Source organism: Mytilus edulis, chromosome 4 (genome assembly GCF_963676685.1).
Source record: "Mytilus edulis chromosome 4, xbMytEdul2.2, whole genome shotgun sequence".
Taxonomy (NCBI): Eukaryota; Metazoa; Mollusca; class Bivalvia; order Mytilida; family Mytilidae; genus Mytilus; species Mytilus edulis.
In genome coordinates, this window is record NC_092347.1 from 57,900,615 (window position 1) to 57,913,446 (window position 12,832).

At 34.4% G+C, this 12,832-nt stretch overlaps 1 protein-coding gene across 1 annotated transcript; it reads right to left on the bottom strand.

Moving 5' to 3' along the window:
• Positions 1–4,153: 4,153 nt before the first annotated feature.
• LOC139520045 (DNA ligase 1-like) lies at positions 4,154–9,136 on the bottom strand. The gene is made up of 6 exons (XM_071312461.1): positions 9,013–9,136; positions 8,608–8,784; positions 6,411–6,743; positions 5,675–5,757; positions 4,848–5,139; positions 4,154–4,524 (listed from the first exon to the last, which is right to left on the bottom strand). Exons 2-6 carry the CDS (start codon positions 8,780–8,782, stop codon positions 4,313–4,315), a joined length of 1,095 nt encoding a protein of 364 aa, XP_071168562.1. The 5' UTR covers positions 8,783–8,784; positions 9,013–9,136; the 3' UTR covers positions 4,154–4,312.
• Between the last annotated feature and the right edge of the window lie 3,696 nt (positions 9,137–12,832).

A 12,832-nucleotide genomic window follows, 5' to 3' on the forward strand; every position in this document is an offset into this window, starting at 1 on the left:
TGGATCCAATGTAACAACCATGGAAAACTGGCATTTGTGGAACAGTGTCATAGTTGCTGAACAACTCATTAAAGTTTATTCCAGAGAGCTGATTTCTGAACTCTGTCATTTGCGTTACTTGTGAAGTGGACGCCATTGTTGAGGATCTAGCCGAAGTGGGAAGTGCCAACGGTTGAACAGGCGAAGGTAATGTTAGTTGTTGATTTGGGGCAGGTAAGGCATTTGCATCAGGATCTCTTCCATTCATTGCAGCATCAATTATTTGTCCCATTTGGAATTTTGCCTTGTCGGAAGTTCTTTGATATATTGCCAAACTCGACACACTTTTGTGGCCAGTGACAGACATAATTTGTGCATCAGCAAAGTACCTGCTTTCTGTAAGAATTGTTGCACCGGTCGCTCGAATTGAATGATTTGTGTAAACTTGTGATAATGAACAAAGTTTACTTAATTTATTCATAAATTGAGCCAAAGTGTCACGACCAACTGGAGAATTACAGTACCAAGAAGCAGAATCTTCATAAAAGGATCCCAGTGGTCTTTGCCATAACCTGTTGCATTTAGGATGCAATTTTGAAATGTATTTCTGAAAAGCTGCCACTGGACAGAACGGACTATCAGGTTGCTCTGGCATAATTGCAGTGACATTTTCCTTGTCATTGAAGCGGTGATTTTTGGTAAGTTCGTCCATTTCTTTTGTCACGTACTTTGTTTTGTTTTTGGATCTGTTTTAACTATAAACGTGTCTTTTGTCATCTTATCCATATTTTCAGCCCCTCGTCTAAAGAAGTACATTCGTATGTCAAATTGTACCTTATTTAATAAACCAGTAGGGGAGTTTGTTTGCATAAAAGTTGAAGAGTACAATTTTGTCCTGTCAATTTCTGATATTATTGGAAAGTGCTGTGTGGCTCCTTTTCCGTTGGCTTTTAATTCTGTAAGGGCGGTTTTAAATACTTGATTTGATTCATTAAAGGCTTCATGTTTCATAATGTCAAATTCCTTTAAAAAAGGGGGAGCCTTTAGATATCTATTTAGAGAGTATCGGAATGAACCCAGCGAATTTACTTTATACATCTCTCCATCTGGTTTACGGGCGTCAAGATAAAAAAATTTCAGAACATCATTTAGCCGACCAGGCCCATACTGTTCAAACAGTGTGTCTTCATTTTTCTCTGCGAGGTATTCTCGTAGTAAGTTACCAGCCCTTTTGTTTGCTTTTTCTATTGATGACGCAATGTTTTTGATCTTTTGTCCAGAATTTCATTTTCTGTGTGAGAAGCAAAACGCTTTTGCCATTTTCAATATGGACGCCGTCAGCGTATAAACGCGCGTGCCATCCCCCGGGTAAATGGATAGTAACGTCCGGGGATATGGGTTAGAAACACCCAGGGGCTATGGGTTTTGTAACGACGTGCGTTAACCAATGAAAATCCTAGATATATACTAAGCCGGGGATAAATACTCTTCTTATATATATAGGCTTCATTCCATTATTTCATTCATCGGTTATTGGTTGTTAACGTACAGTGGCAAATATTTCATGCATGTTTCAAACAACCATTACGGAGTCCAATGTTCACAGCATAATTTTAAGTTTTATGACATAAACGAATGAGACTTTTAAATGTTTTTTTTTAATTATTAACACGATGAGTGCCTCTAGCGGAACAAGACCTGCTTACCTTTCAGTGTATGTGCATACTGCTTTCAATTACATTTTTTTGGCCTTTTGGCGTTCGGTGTGGTGTCCAATTGTGCGATTCGGACAAATATCTTATCAATTACTAAAACTTTTGACCACTGGATCCCAAATATTCCCACGACAACTTTCCATTCGAGATAAAATTTGTAAAAGTAAACTATTATTCGTCAAAGTACAGTCTTCAATACGGAGCCTTGGTTCACACCTGACAGCAAACTATAAAGGGCCCCTAAATTGAATAGTGTATAAAACCATTCTAGAAGGAAAACCAAGAGTCTAATCAATATAAAAAAAACGAGAAACGAGAAACACGTATGAACAAATTAAAAAAAAAAACGACAACCATAATGATTGATCATCAGGTTCCTGACTTAGGACAGGTGCAAACAAATGCAGCGAAATGCAGCGGGTTTGCGCGTTCAATCTAGCGCCAACCTTCACCCTAACCTGAGACAGTGGTGTAACAAAACGACACGAAAGGCCACAGATGAGTATTCGACATTAATTGAAAAGGCTTAACTCAAAAAGTAAGAATACTTACAGATTTAGACAATGCAAACTAAGTAACAAATAAAAAGACCACAGAAAATTTATCAAAATCAAAACCAGTATGAAAAATAAGTTGTCAAACAACCGGTCAATTATGGACCACTCAAAAATAGCTTGTTGAGAATGATCTTAAACGTGCACTGACGGTGATACTCACAAAACACGTCACGTTTTTTTATTTATTCTACATTGGCTAGAGGTATAAGAAGAGTGTTGAGATCTCAAAAAAACATATTCAACCTCGCCGCAATTTTGCGCCTGTTCCAAGTTAGGAGCGTCTGGCCATTGTAAGTCTTGTATGGTTTTTTTTCTAATTTATCTAAGTTCATTTATATATTTTTTTAAAGTTTAAGTGACGTCCATTTTCACTAAGCTAGTACACAATTTTATGTAAGAGCCAGATGAGGACCACTTCCGTGTGCGTGATAATCTCTTAGCGTTGAAGGCCCATTGGTGGCCTTCGGGTGTTGTCTGCTGTTTAATCGGGTTGCTGTCTCTTTAACATATTTCCCATTTTCATTCTCATTTTTACGTCAAGTCTGTTTGAGTTGCATGTTCACCCAATTTGGTAATAGAACAGAACATTAACATCTATTATACAATTGCCAGGTTTAGCTAGCTTTAAAACAAGGTTAAGCCATTCCTTTAAATAGGGTTGCTGCTTACAATGAAGCTAAACCATGAATTCCAAGTGGTGAAGTTGAAATCCATAATAATACTTCAAAAATCTTTAAGGATGCCATCAAGGATGCCATCAAGTGTTGTTTGACCTTATGGAATATCTGTTTCATAGATGACGACAAATATGTTCCAGTTGTCGTAATTACAATCCAGTGCTTCTCTTCCGAATGTGACTTACCGAATTGAACTTCACTGGCAAAGTATGAGCACCAAGACGGCGCCACATGTGAAGCAGTACCTGCTATTCTTCCAGAGCACCTGCCATCCCATTGTTTTTTATGGGGGTTCGTGTTTCTCGTTCTTTAGTTTTCTCTGTCATGTGTGTTGTGTTTGTATGCCGATGTTTGTCTTGATTGTTTTCGTTTTTTTTTGTTAATATAAAAAAAAAGAAAATGTGGTATGATTGTCAATGAGACAACTCTTCGAAAGAGACCGTACACAAAAATTAACACCTATAGGTCACCGTACAGCCTTCAACAATGAGCAAAGCCCATATCGCATAGTCAGGTATAAAAGGCCCCGAAATGACAATGTAAAACAATTCAAACGAGAAAACTAATGGCCTTATTTATATATATAAAAGAAATGAAAGAGAAACAAATATGTAACACATGAACAAACGACATCCACTGAATTACAGGCTCCTGACTTGGGACAGGCACGTACATAAATAATGTGGCGGGGTTGAACATTATCATGTTAGTAGTATCCCAATCCTCCCCCGTACCAGGGACAGTGGTATAACAGTACAAAATAATAACGAACTATAAAAATCAGTTGAAAAGGGCTTAACTCATCAGATGGCCAAAAATACAAGTGAACGTGGCCGGGTACTTATACATCCCAACAACAAAAAGACACTAGGAACAGATCTGAGAGTACTTGCAGTTAACTGACAGCTAGTTCAACGCCACTAACAACTAATAAAAAAAATCATGCATCTAAGAAGTTCATTTTCGACATGTGCGTCTGAACATCGTTTGTTATCTGTTGCCTCTCTTACATATGCAGAACTCGGTAGATATAGAAATATTGATATGAAGTTTACCAGTGCTGTATTAGGCTGTAAATTTTGATTAATATATGGAAACTATATTGGACACGACTTGAAAAGAAAAAAAAAATTAATATTTTTTTTTTTTTTTTTTTTATTATTTTCATAAATTAAAAGCAATACTAGTATTGAGATCAAAGACAGATACTTGTTATTTGCAACTGAAGTTAAAAAAAAAATGAAAGAACAAATTTATGAAAAATGTTAATGCAACTTAAAATGGTTTAGATATGGAGAAAAATTACAACTTTGCAGTATGTATGGAAATAAAAATGACATATAACTAAAAATTTAAAATAACAAATTCTTTAAAAATGTCTACATCACTTCTTTGAACATATCAAAGATCTAAATAAATCCTGTAATCTTTTGCCTATTGTGTTTTTCTTTTCTTCGTTGTTTATATTTCCTTTTCCATCATCTTTGAAATCTTCATCACTCTTCTTCATGGCAATGTCCATGTGTTCAAGAACTACCGGCATGTTTATCACGTGACTGTCGTTTTTCACTTTTGATCCTTCTTTATTCTTCATTTCTGAATAAGATAAATATAGATTTAAAAAAGACATCAATCTAAGGGAGTGTGTAAGATTTGATACCTATACAGTATCAAAAACTGATATGTTATTCTCGAATTAGTACTATATTGATAGAACTTGATAAGACCAGAAAGAAAAATATATCTAAAAACAAGTTAATATTTTGATCTTTCATTTCGTTCTTTTCAATTCTTTCTTTTTCAGTTTCTTTTTGTTTCTTTTTCAGTCTCTTTGTTTCTTTTTCAGTTTCTTTTTGTTTTCCGAATAACCATATCAGAAAACAATCGAAGTATGATAATTAGTAGGTTGCAGAAAATACCTTTCTCTAATTTCTTTCTATCTTTCATTTCGTTCTTTTCAATTCTTGCTCGTTCCTTTTGTTCCTTTTTCAGTTTCTTTTTGTTTTCCTTCTCTTCTTTTTCCAGCTGTCTCTTGCTTTCCTTTTTGTATTTTTTCATCCTCCTATTGGCTATCTTTAAGTATTTCTTAAAGACCATTTCTTCTTCCTTTACCCTTTTCTTCTCCAATTTGGTTTCCTTTTTCGTCTTAAGAGTTTCTCCTTTTTCAATCTGTTCATTTTGTTTTTGTGATATACTTGGCTGAATTGTTTCCTGAAATGAAAGAATGTTATAGTCACATGTTGTAATGTACAGCGTACCTTTATTCGTCTTAATTCTAACATTTGAATTGTCAAAATCTTATCTATTATGGATTTCATTTACTAGAATGTTCCGAAAGTAAGATTCTATTGGGGAAATAAACCAACGTTTCTTGTGTAATATTCGAACAAATGCAATTTAAAGTTTCGCCGGTGTTGTCACCAACTTAATTTCTGAATATCTCTAACATCTTTAACCTGCTATTTATTTGTCTGTGTCAGTATAGGTGTACAATATGAGAGTTATACAAAAAGTGTTTTCTAGAATCCTAGCTCTCGATCAGTGTTAGGTATCCGATAGTTGTGGTCAGACAGATACATTTGCTATTTGGTGAACTAGTCTACTCTTAACGGAGGGTAGTATACCTAATCCCAGTTCAGCTAGCAACCAAAGATAAAACCTTTACCTACACACCCAATTCATTTTGCTGTAAATTTTGTTCAGTGTTATTGTTGATAAGAGTGTACTAAGGTTTAGTGTCACGTACCCGGTATTTGAAATTGATGAAATTCCTCGTAATGAAGGGGTTCACTGCAATTATTTTCCCACTCCTTTTTGGAATTACCGAACCTTAAAAATAAAAAACTCATTATAAATGTTTATTAAATATTATAGTCTGAAAGGGTAAATTAAAATATATGTTCAGAAAAAGACCCCAAAATACTATTACTACTATAATAATACTGCTACTACAACCACTACTGAAGCTACAACACAACTGTCATATTTATATATCGATTAAAGCCGATTTCATTGAGTGTGTAGCTAAAGGTCATATCTTTGGTTTCCTTGCTTGCTTACTGAACAGTGAAGTCATTATAAGGTTAGGTAAACTACCTTCCATTAGAATAGACTAGTCATACAGATAACTAATCTATCTGTCTGTAGGACTAGGCTAGCTAGTAAGCAAGCTAACCAAAGATATTACCTTTACCTACACAGTCAATGAAATCGGCTGTAATACTTTACCTATAGAAAATAGACAACAGATCGTGAATCCATAAAAGGATACAGGAACCAGTCTAAGGTTATGATATCAATTTTTAAATTGATTATCAGTTTTTCTGACTTAGTTGATTGTGTCACTAATTTCTTTACGATCGACACTTACAGAATGAAATAGTAATACGAAGTGCAAATCATAGAAATTAACAGTAAACAGAGTCCGATTTAAGAATTCAATTGAGAAAAATTAGTTTGGCTTCGTGTAGTTATCAATATACCTGGTGTTGTAGTGCAAGTACTGTCCTGGTCTACTGATGCTCTTAAATCTATCATCTCAGCTGCCTCTGTGTCAATTTCATCTGAGTTTGTCCTTGCAATCTCACTGTATGTTTCAGTTGTGTCGGTAGAATGTCTCTCGGTTTCTGTCTTTAATTCTTCCTCAAGTATTTCTCTTCTATCCTTTTCTTCCGATTCCTTTATTTCCCTTGCGATGCATTCAAACTCATTAAGAGTAAATTTGAATTCAGCAACACTTTGCTTCGCTGGAGAAAATTCTCTGCTAAAAATCGACATTTCCTTTTCATCAAACTTGTCCCCATATCTGTACCTTCCTTTAAGTACAATAGAAAGTGTCTTTTGTAAAAATTGCGTTCATACAACAAACAAACAATAACTGTAAGCGGAATGCGGAAAATACAAAATGAAAACGCAAAATTGTTTGGTTTCAAACATCTATCCACCATTTTCTTTGCTTTTAAAACATTAGCTTGTTAAAGAGAAAGCATCATTGAATTTATAAATTTTCCCCACATGAGGCATACAGTTAAATTTACATTTTTATACGCCCGTCAAAATTTTGACGGGACGTATTATGGTATACAAATGTCCGGTGTTCGTCCGTCCGTCCGTCCGTCTGTCTGTCTGTCTGTCTGTCTGTCCGTCTGTCCGTCTGTCCGGCGTAAACATGTCGCACCGTAACTTGATAGCGACTTATCCAAATTTCATGAAACTTAATATAGTTGTTTCTTATGATGGTCAAATGATCTGTATACTTTTTGGTGAAAATAAGATTTAAACTTTTTGAGTTACGGCACTTTATAACTAAAACAGGGGTGTGTTTTTTTCACATGTCGCACTGTATCTCAAAAACGATTCTTGATTATGACTTAAAACTTTAAACACTTCTTAGTTATATTAATCTCAATATCTGTATACTTTTTGGTGATGATTCAAAATTTCATTTTTGAGTTATTGAGTATTTTGTAAAAAAAGGCGCCATATCTCAAAAACTATTTATGATTATTGCTTAAAACTTTACACATGTCTTTGTTATATTAATCTCAATATCTGAATACTTTTTGGTGATGATTCAAAATTTCATTTTTGAGTTATTTATAGTATAACTAATCGCCGTATTTGAATATCAAAAAATAAGACAACGCGTGACCGAACGACGCATGGATTAAACGAGTGCGCAGCACGAGTTTAATCCATAGCGGCGTTCGGTCACAAGTTGTCTTATTTTTGATATTCAAATACGGCGATTAGTTATACTTTTTATTACATTGTCAAATGGCTTTTTTTTTATGAAATTAATGTAGAAAATGTAAGGGACTATATGTTTTTCCTACGCATTTACAATTTGTTTTGATCCGACGTTATCGACGTCTTGACAACGCCTATTGTTGTATGACGTCAGAGAGTGAAATAACCACGTTTATTTCACATGTGAAATTATCGGTTTTTATCTAACTGGGAAATCAATGTAATTTATTGCAACCAATGTAATAATAGTATTTTGTAAAAAAGGGGGAGGTTTTAATTTACATGTTGTGCCGTATCTCAAAAACGATTTATGATTATTGCTTAAAACTTTACATACTTCTTTGTTCTATTAATCTAAAGATCTGTATACTTTTTGGTGATTATTCAAAATTTTATTTTTGAGTCATTGAGTATTTTGTAAAACAGGGGAGGGTTTTTTACGTGTCGCGCCGTATCTCAAAAATAAGTTATGAATATTGCTTAAAACTTTACACACTTCTTTGATATATTAATGTAAAGATCTGTATACTTTTTGGTTTTGATTCAAAATTTTATTTTGGTAATATTTAGTTTTTGTGAGAAAAAAACAGGGTGGGGAGTTTCACATGTCCCGCCGTGTCTCTAAAACAATATATGGTTATTGCTTAAAACTTTCTCATAAACTATTTATGATTATTGCATAAGACTTCCACATAAGACGTCGGGCGTATCATGCGCTCATGGCGCAGCTGTTTATTTGGTTATTGATATGAAAGACAAGCCGTGTACCAGGGACATACACACACAAAAAAGATGTGTTAAATGGTCTATAATGTGCATAACATGATTAAACTGAGACGTTAGAGAAAATCTAAAGTTTTCACTACCAACAGAGCAAGATGCAGAACTGAATGGCATGCGCAAATAAGTGAATTTCAATTAAATCATTACCTAATTCCTTTGCCAGTTCTGCTTCTCTGGCTTCTGCAACCTGTATAGCTTCCTCTAACTGCTCATAATTTTTAAGTGCCAACTCGAACTGAGCTACTCTTATAATGCCCCTACAAAACCTGACCACAGCCTGCTGATTCGGCTCGTCATCCTTAAACTTTGCTGACATGTCCATATCTGTATAAAAAATAATATAATTATCTTTAGAAATTTTTTAAAATAAATTCGTTGTAGTTAAAAAAAAAAGAAAGGTCAACACAAAATTAAAAAACCAGCATTGGAAAACAGATTTAGAATTATTATAAATAGGAACCCGGCAGCCAAATATATCCGTCTATTGTACCTTTTCAAGGACAGAAACCCTGAGTACGAGAGGAAAAGGGTACTAAAAACATATATACTCCCCACACTTTCTTCCTTTTACTTCGATTTACCGATGAACTCGAAACGATGATTAGAATGCGCTAAAATTTATCCGGCTTTGTTGTATCGGCGACAAGTCGACGATAACGTTACCATCGGATATGTTTATGACGTTTATAAATGTCGTCGTCACAGTGATCAAATGCAGCCATTTCCGTTTGTATAAGCTTCAGTCCATTAATTCATTGATCTATTATTGGTTGACTTGTTAACGTACAGTGTCAAATGTTTCATGCATATTTCAGACAATCATGTTAACGTACAGTGTCAAATGTTTCTTGCATGTCCCAGACAATCATGTTAACGTACAGTGTCAAATGCTTCATGCATGTTTCAGATAATCATGTTAACGTACAGTGGCTAATGTTTCATGCATATTTCTGACAATCATGTTAACGTACAGTGACAAATGTTGCATGCATGTTTCAGACAATTATGTTAACGTACAGTGGCAAATGTTTCATGCATGTTTCAGACAATCATGTTAACGTACAGTGACAAATGTTTCATGCATGTTTCAGACAATCATAACTGCATGAGTTTAATGTTCACAGCATAATTTTAGTTTAAGCAAAGACATAACAATAAACAACAACTAGTATCTCAATTGTTTGTAAAACAATTGAAAGGTCTTTCCATTAAAAGTGATGTTTTCGTAATGTTATTTGTACGACCTTTCGTTTGATATACGACAAGCGTACCTTCTGAAACTTTACGCTTTTTACACTTAATAACCTCATCCGCCTACATTTTTCAGATTGGAAGTATGATATATGTAACACAGGGTAGATGAGCTTTCATTTGATATGCGACAACGCCATGTTCTAGAAAGTTTGATTTTTGCACTTAATAACCCCATCTAACTAATTTTTGGAGGTCGGGAATTTGAAAATTCAAATGTACACATCATGACCTTTCATTTGATATACAACAACCCTATCGTAAATAAAATTTATTTTTTGCACTCAATGACCCCATTCAACCAATTTTTGGGGGACGTCAATTTGAAATATGAAATGTACGCTTTACGTTCTTTCGTTTGATATGCGACAACATATCGTAGAGACATGGGACTATCACAATTCAACTCAGGACCACTTGACCTTTCAAATATCACAAGGTCAAGGTCATAGTATAATGTGTAGGTCAAGGTGAAATTTCATCATGACCTGACATTGACCTCAAATTGACGGTCTTGAATTACTGATCATCTTTGCAGTTTATAGTAGGTTGATATCTGTTATCTTTAAAAAGATATACACAAAATACTATACTTTTAAGAATCATCCCGTTGTAATTTTTGAACAGACAGTCGGACATTTTTGGACTTATCATATAAAATGTAGAGCTCGTCGAGAGGAACATTTTATACGCTGTATGTATGCAGCAAAGTCTTATCATTTTCCTAATATGTAAGCTTGAAATTGCAGCGTAATTTTTTTTTGCACTCAGTGACCTTTGACCTTGACTGCATATTAAAGGTCACATGAACTAAAGATTATTGGTGAAGGTCCCAAGTCTCTACGACTTCTGGTTCTCGAAATACAATTTTTCTAAAATTATGTACAATTTTTCAAGGGGAATAACTCCTTATAAGGGTTAATAACAAAATGATTGTACATGTTCATTAACATTGCCATCTGTTCCTGTACATGTTGCCGTTTTCAAATCGATTCTATCTCTTATACTTTTTGTGAAAAATGCAAAGAAAAGAAATTGTTTCAAGGGGATATAACTCTCATAGGGGACGATGAAATCCTATTCAGCCTCACATGGTAATACATCATGATGAGATCTACATTATGTCCAAATAAGGTCATGATATCTTTAAAACCAACGAGGGGGGGGGGGGCCATGTTGAAAAAAATCAATAAAAGGGAGATAACTCCTAAAGGGAATGATGCAATCCTTAACAGGGTCATTTGGTAATACATCGTGGTGAGGTCTAGCGATGGTCCATATTTGGTCATAATAACTTCAACAGAAACAAGAGGCGGGCATGTCAAACAAATGTTGGAAGAAAAAAAAGAAAAAGAAAAAGAAAAAAAACATTAGAAAAACAATAAGGTCTTTCCTCACGTAGGGGAAAGACCTTAATAAAATGATGACCTATAGTAACTCAATTCTTGTTTTATGACATCAACGAATGAGACTTTTAAATTGATTTTTTTCAAATGATTAACACGAACAGTGCCACTAGCGGAACAAGACCTGCTTACCTTTCATGAGAATTGTTTTTGATGGAGTATATGTTGCGCATTCTTTAATTTCCTGTATGGTACTTTATCATATGAACTGTTATATATTCGTCTTAAAAAATGAATATTGGTAGCAGCATTACTTATTGGTGCATGGTAGAGGGTTATCAAGTTTTGAAAGTGGGTCATGAAAGTTTGGTAGTTTGAATTCGACCTAAACTTGTTTTTTTTTAACGTAAAAAAGAATTGCCGCCATGTTTGATGGTGACCTTATGCTGGTCATATTCAGTGTATTGTATAGTATATATAGTATTGGTAGTGTCACGGAATATAAGTTCCTTCATAATATAAGTTCCAAAAGGAAGAAATTTTCTGGAATATTATTTCCACAGGAATAAATGTTACAGTGTATGTTCCTAACGGAATAAATAGTATGGAATATTTTTTCCAACAGGAATAGGTATAATGACACTGCTTATAACAAAGTTTCCAGTTGAACTTCTGTTAGGCGGAACACATATATACGTTGGCAGTGGTTTGAATGCGCATTTTAAGAAACGATAGATTATGTCTTCATCGTATGTAAATTTAGCATATTCCGTCCAGTAAGGGATTAGTATCATAACACAACCTCATAAGTCGAAAACAAACAGACAGTGACATGGCAAAACAAACAGACAGTGACATGGCAAAAGAACGTAGTGAAATATTGTAAACCTTTAATCGTGCCTCAGTTAACAACATTGATAAAGCTATTTTTAGAAACTGGTGTATTTCCTGATAGACTCAAGCAGTTTCAAGTAGCAGCACTGCAAAAAAAAAAAAAACAACAAAAAAACAACAACAACCAACTTGACAAAGACATAAAAAGCCTGTCAGCGTTCTTCCATTTTTTCTAAAATTTATGAAAAGGTGTTTGAAATTCAACTTGGTAATTTTTTTGGAAAATATTTTTCATGGACCGCTTATCTGTGTGCTTTTAGACTTGGCCATTGATGTCAGACCACACTGTTACGACAGCTAGAAGGTAAGCGTACAGCGTTAAATAACAACCAGTATATAGCTGCTGTTCTAGGGGACCTTTCGAAGGTCTTTGATTGTCTACCACATGAAATTCTGCTTGATAAATCATCACCATATATATGGTGTCTTTTTTCATTCTATTTCACTTCTTCAATCTTATTTCACAAACAGGAAACAACAAATTAAAATTAATAGTATTCTTAGCAGTTAGGCTTACATTCATAAAGGGGTTCCCCAGGGTTCTATCTTTTGGCATGGCAATTCTGTAACAATAAAAATTCCAAAAATAAAAAGTGCAAGAAAGAGCACTGAGGTTTGTGTACGAAGACCATTCAAGCTCATATCAACAGTTGCTTGAAAAGGTTAAGATGCATCCACTGCATATTAACAGACAAATATCAATGGTAATAAAAACTTTTAATATAGTTAAAATGAATTAGTTCCTGTCTGTTTACATGATCTATTAAATGTAAAAGAGGGTGGTAAAGGGTTATTTTCGTGCAACGTGATCAACGTTTTTTTTTTATTTGACGTTCAACGTGTTTTTACTTTTTTATTTGACGTTCAGTCGTGCAAGACGG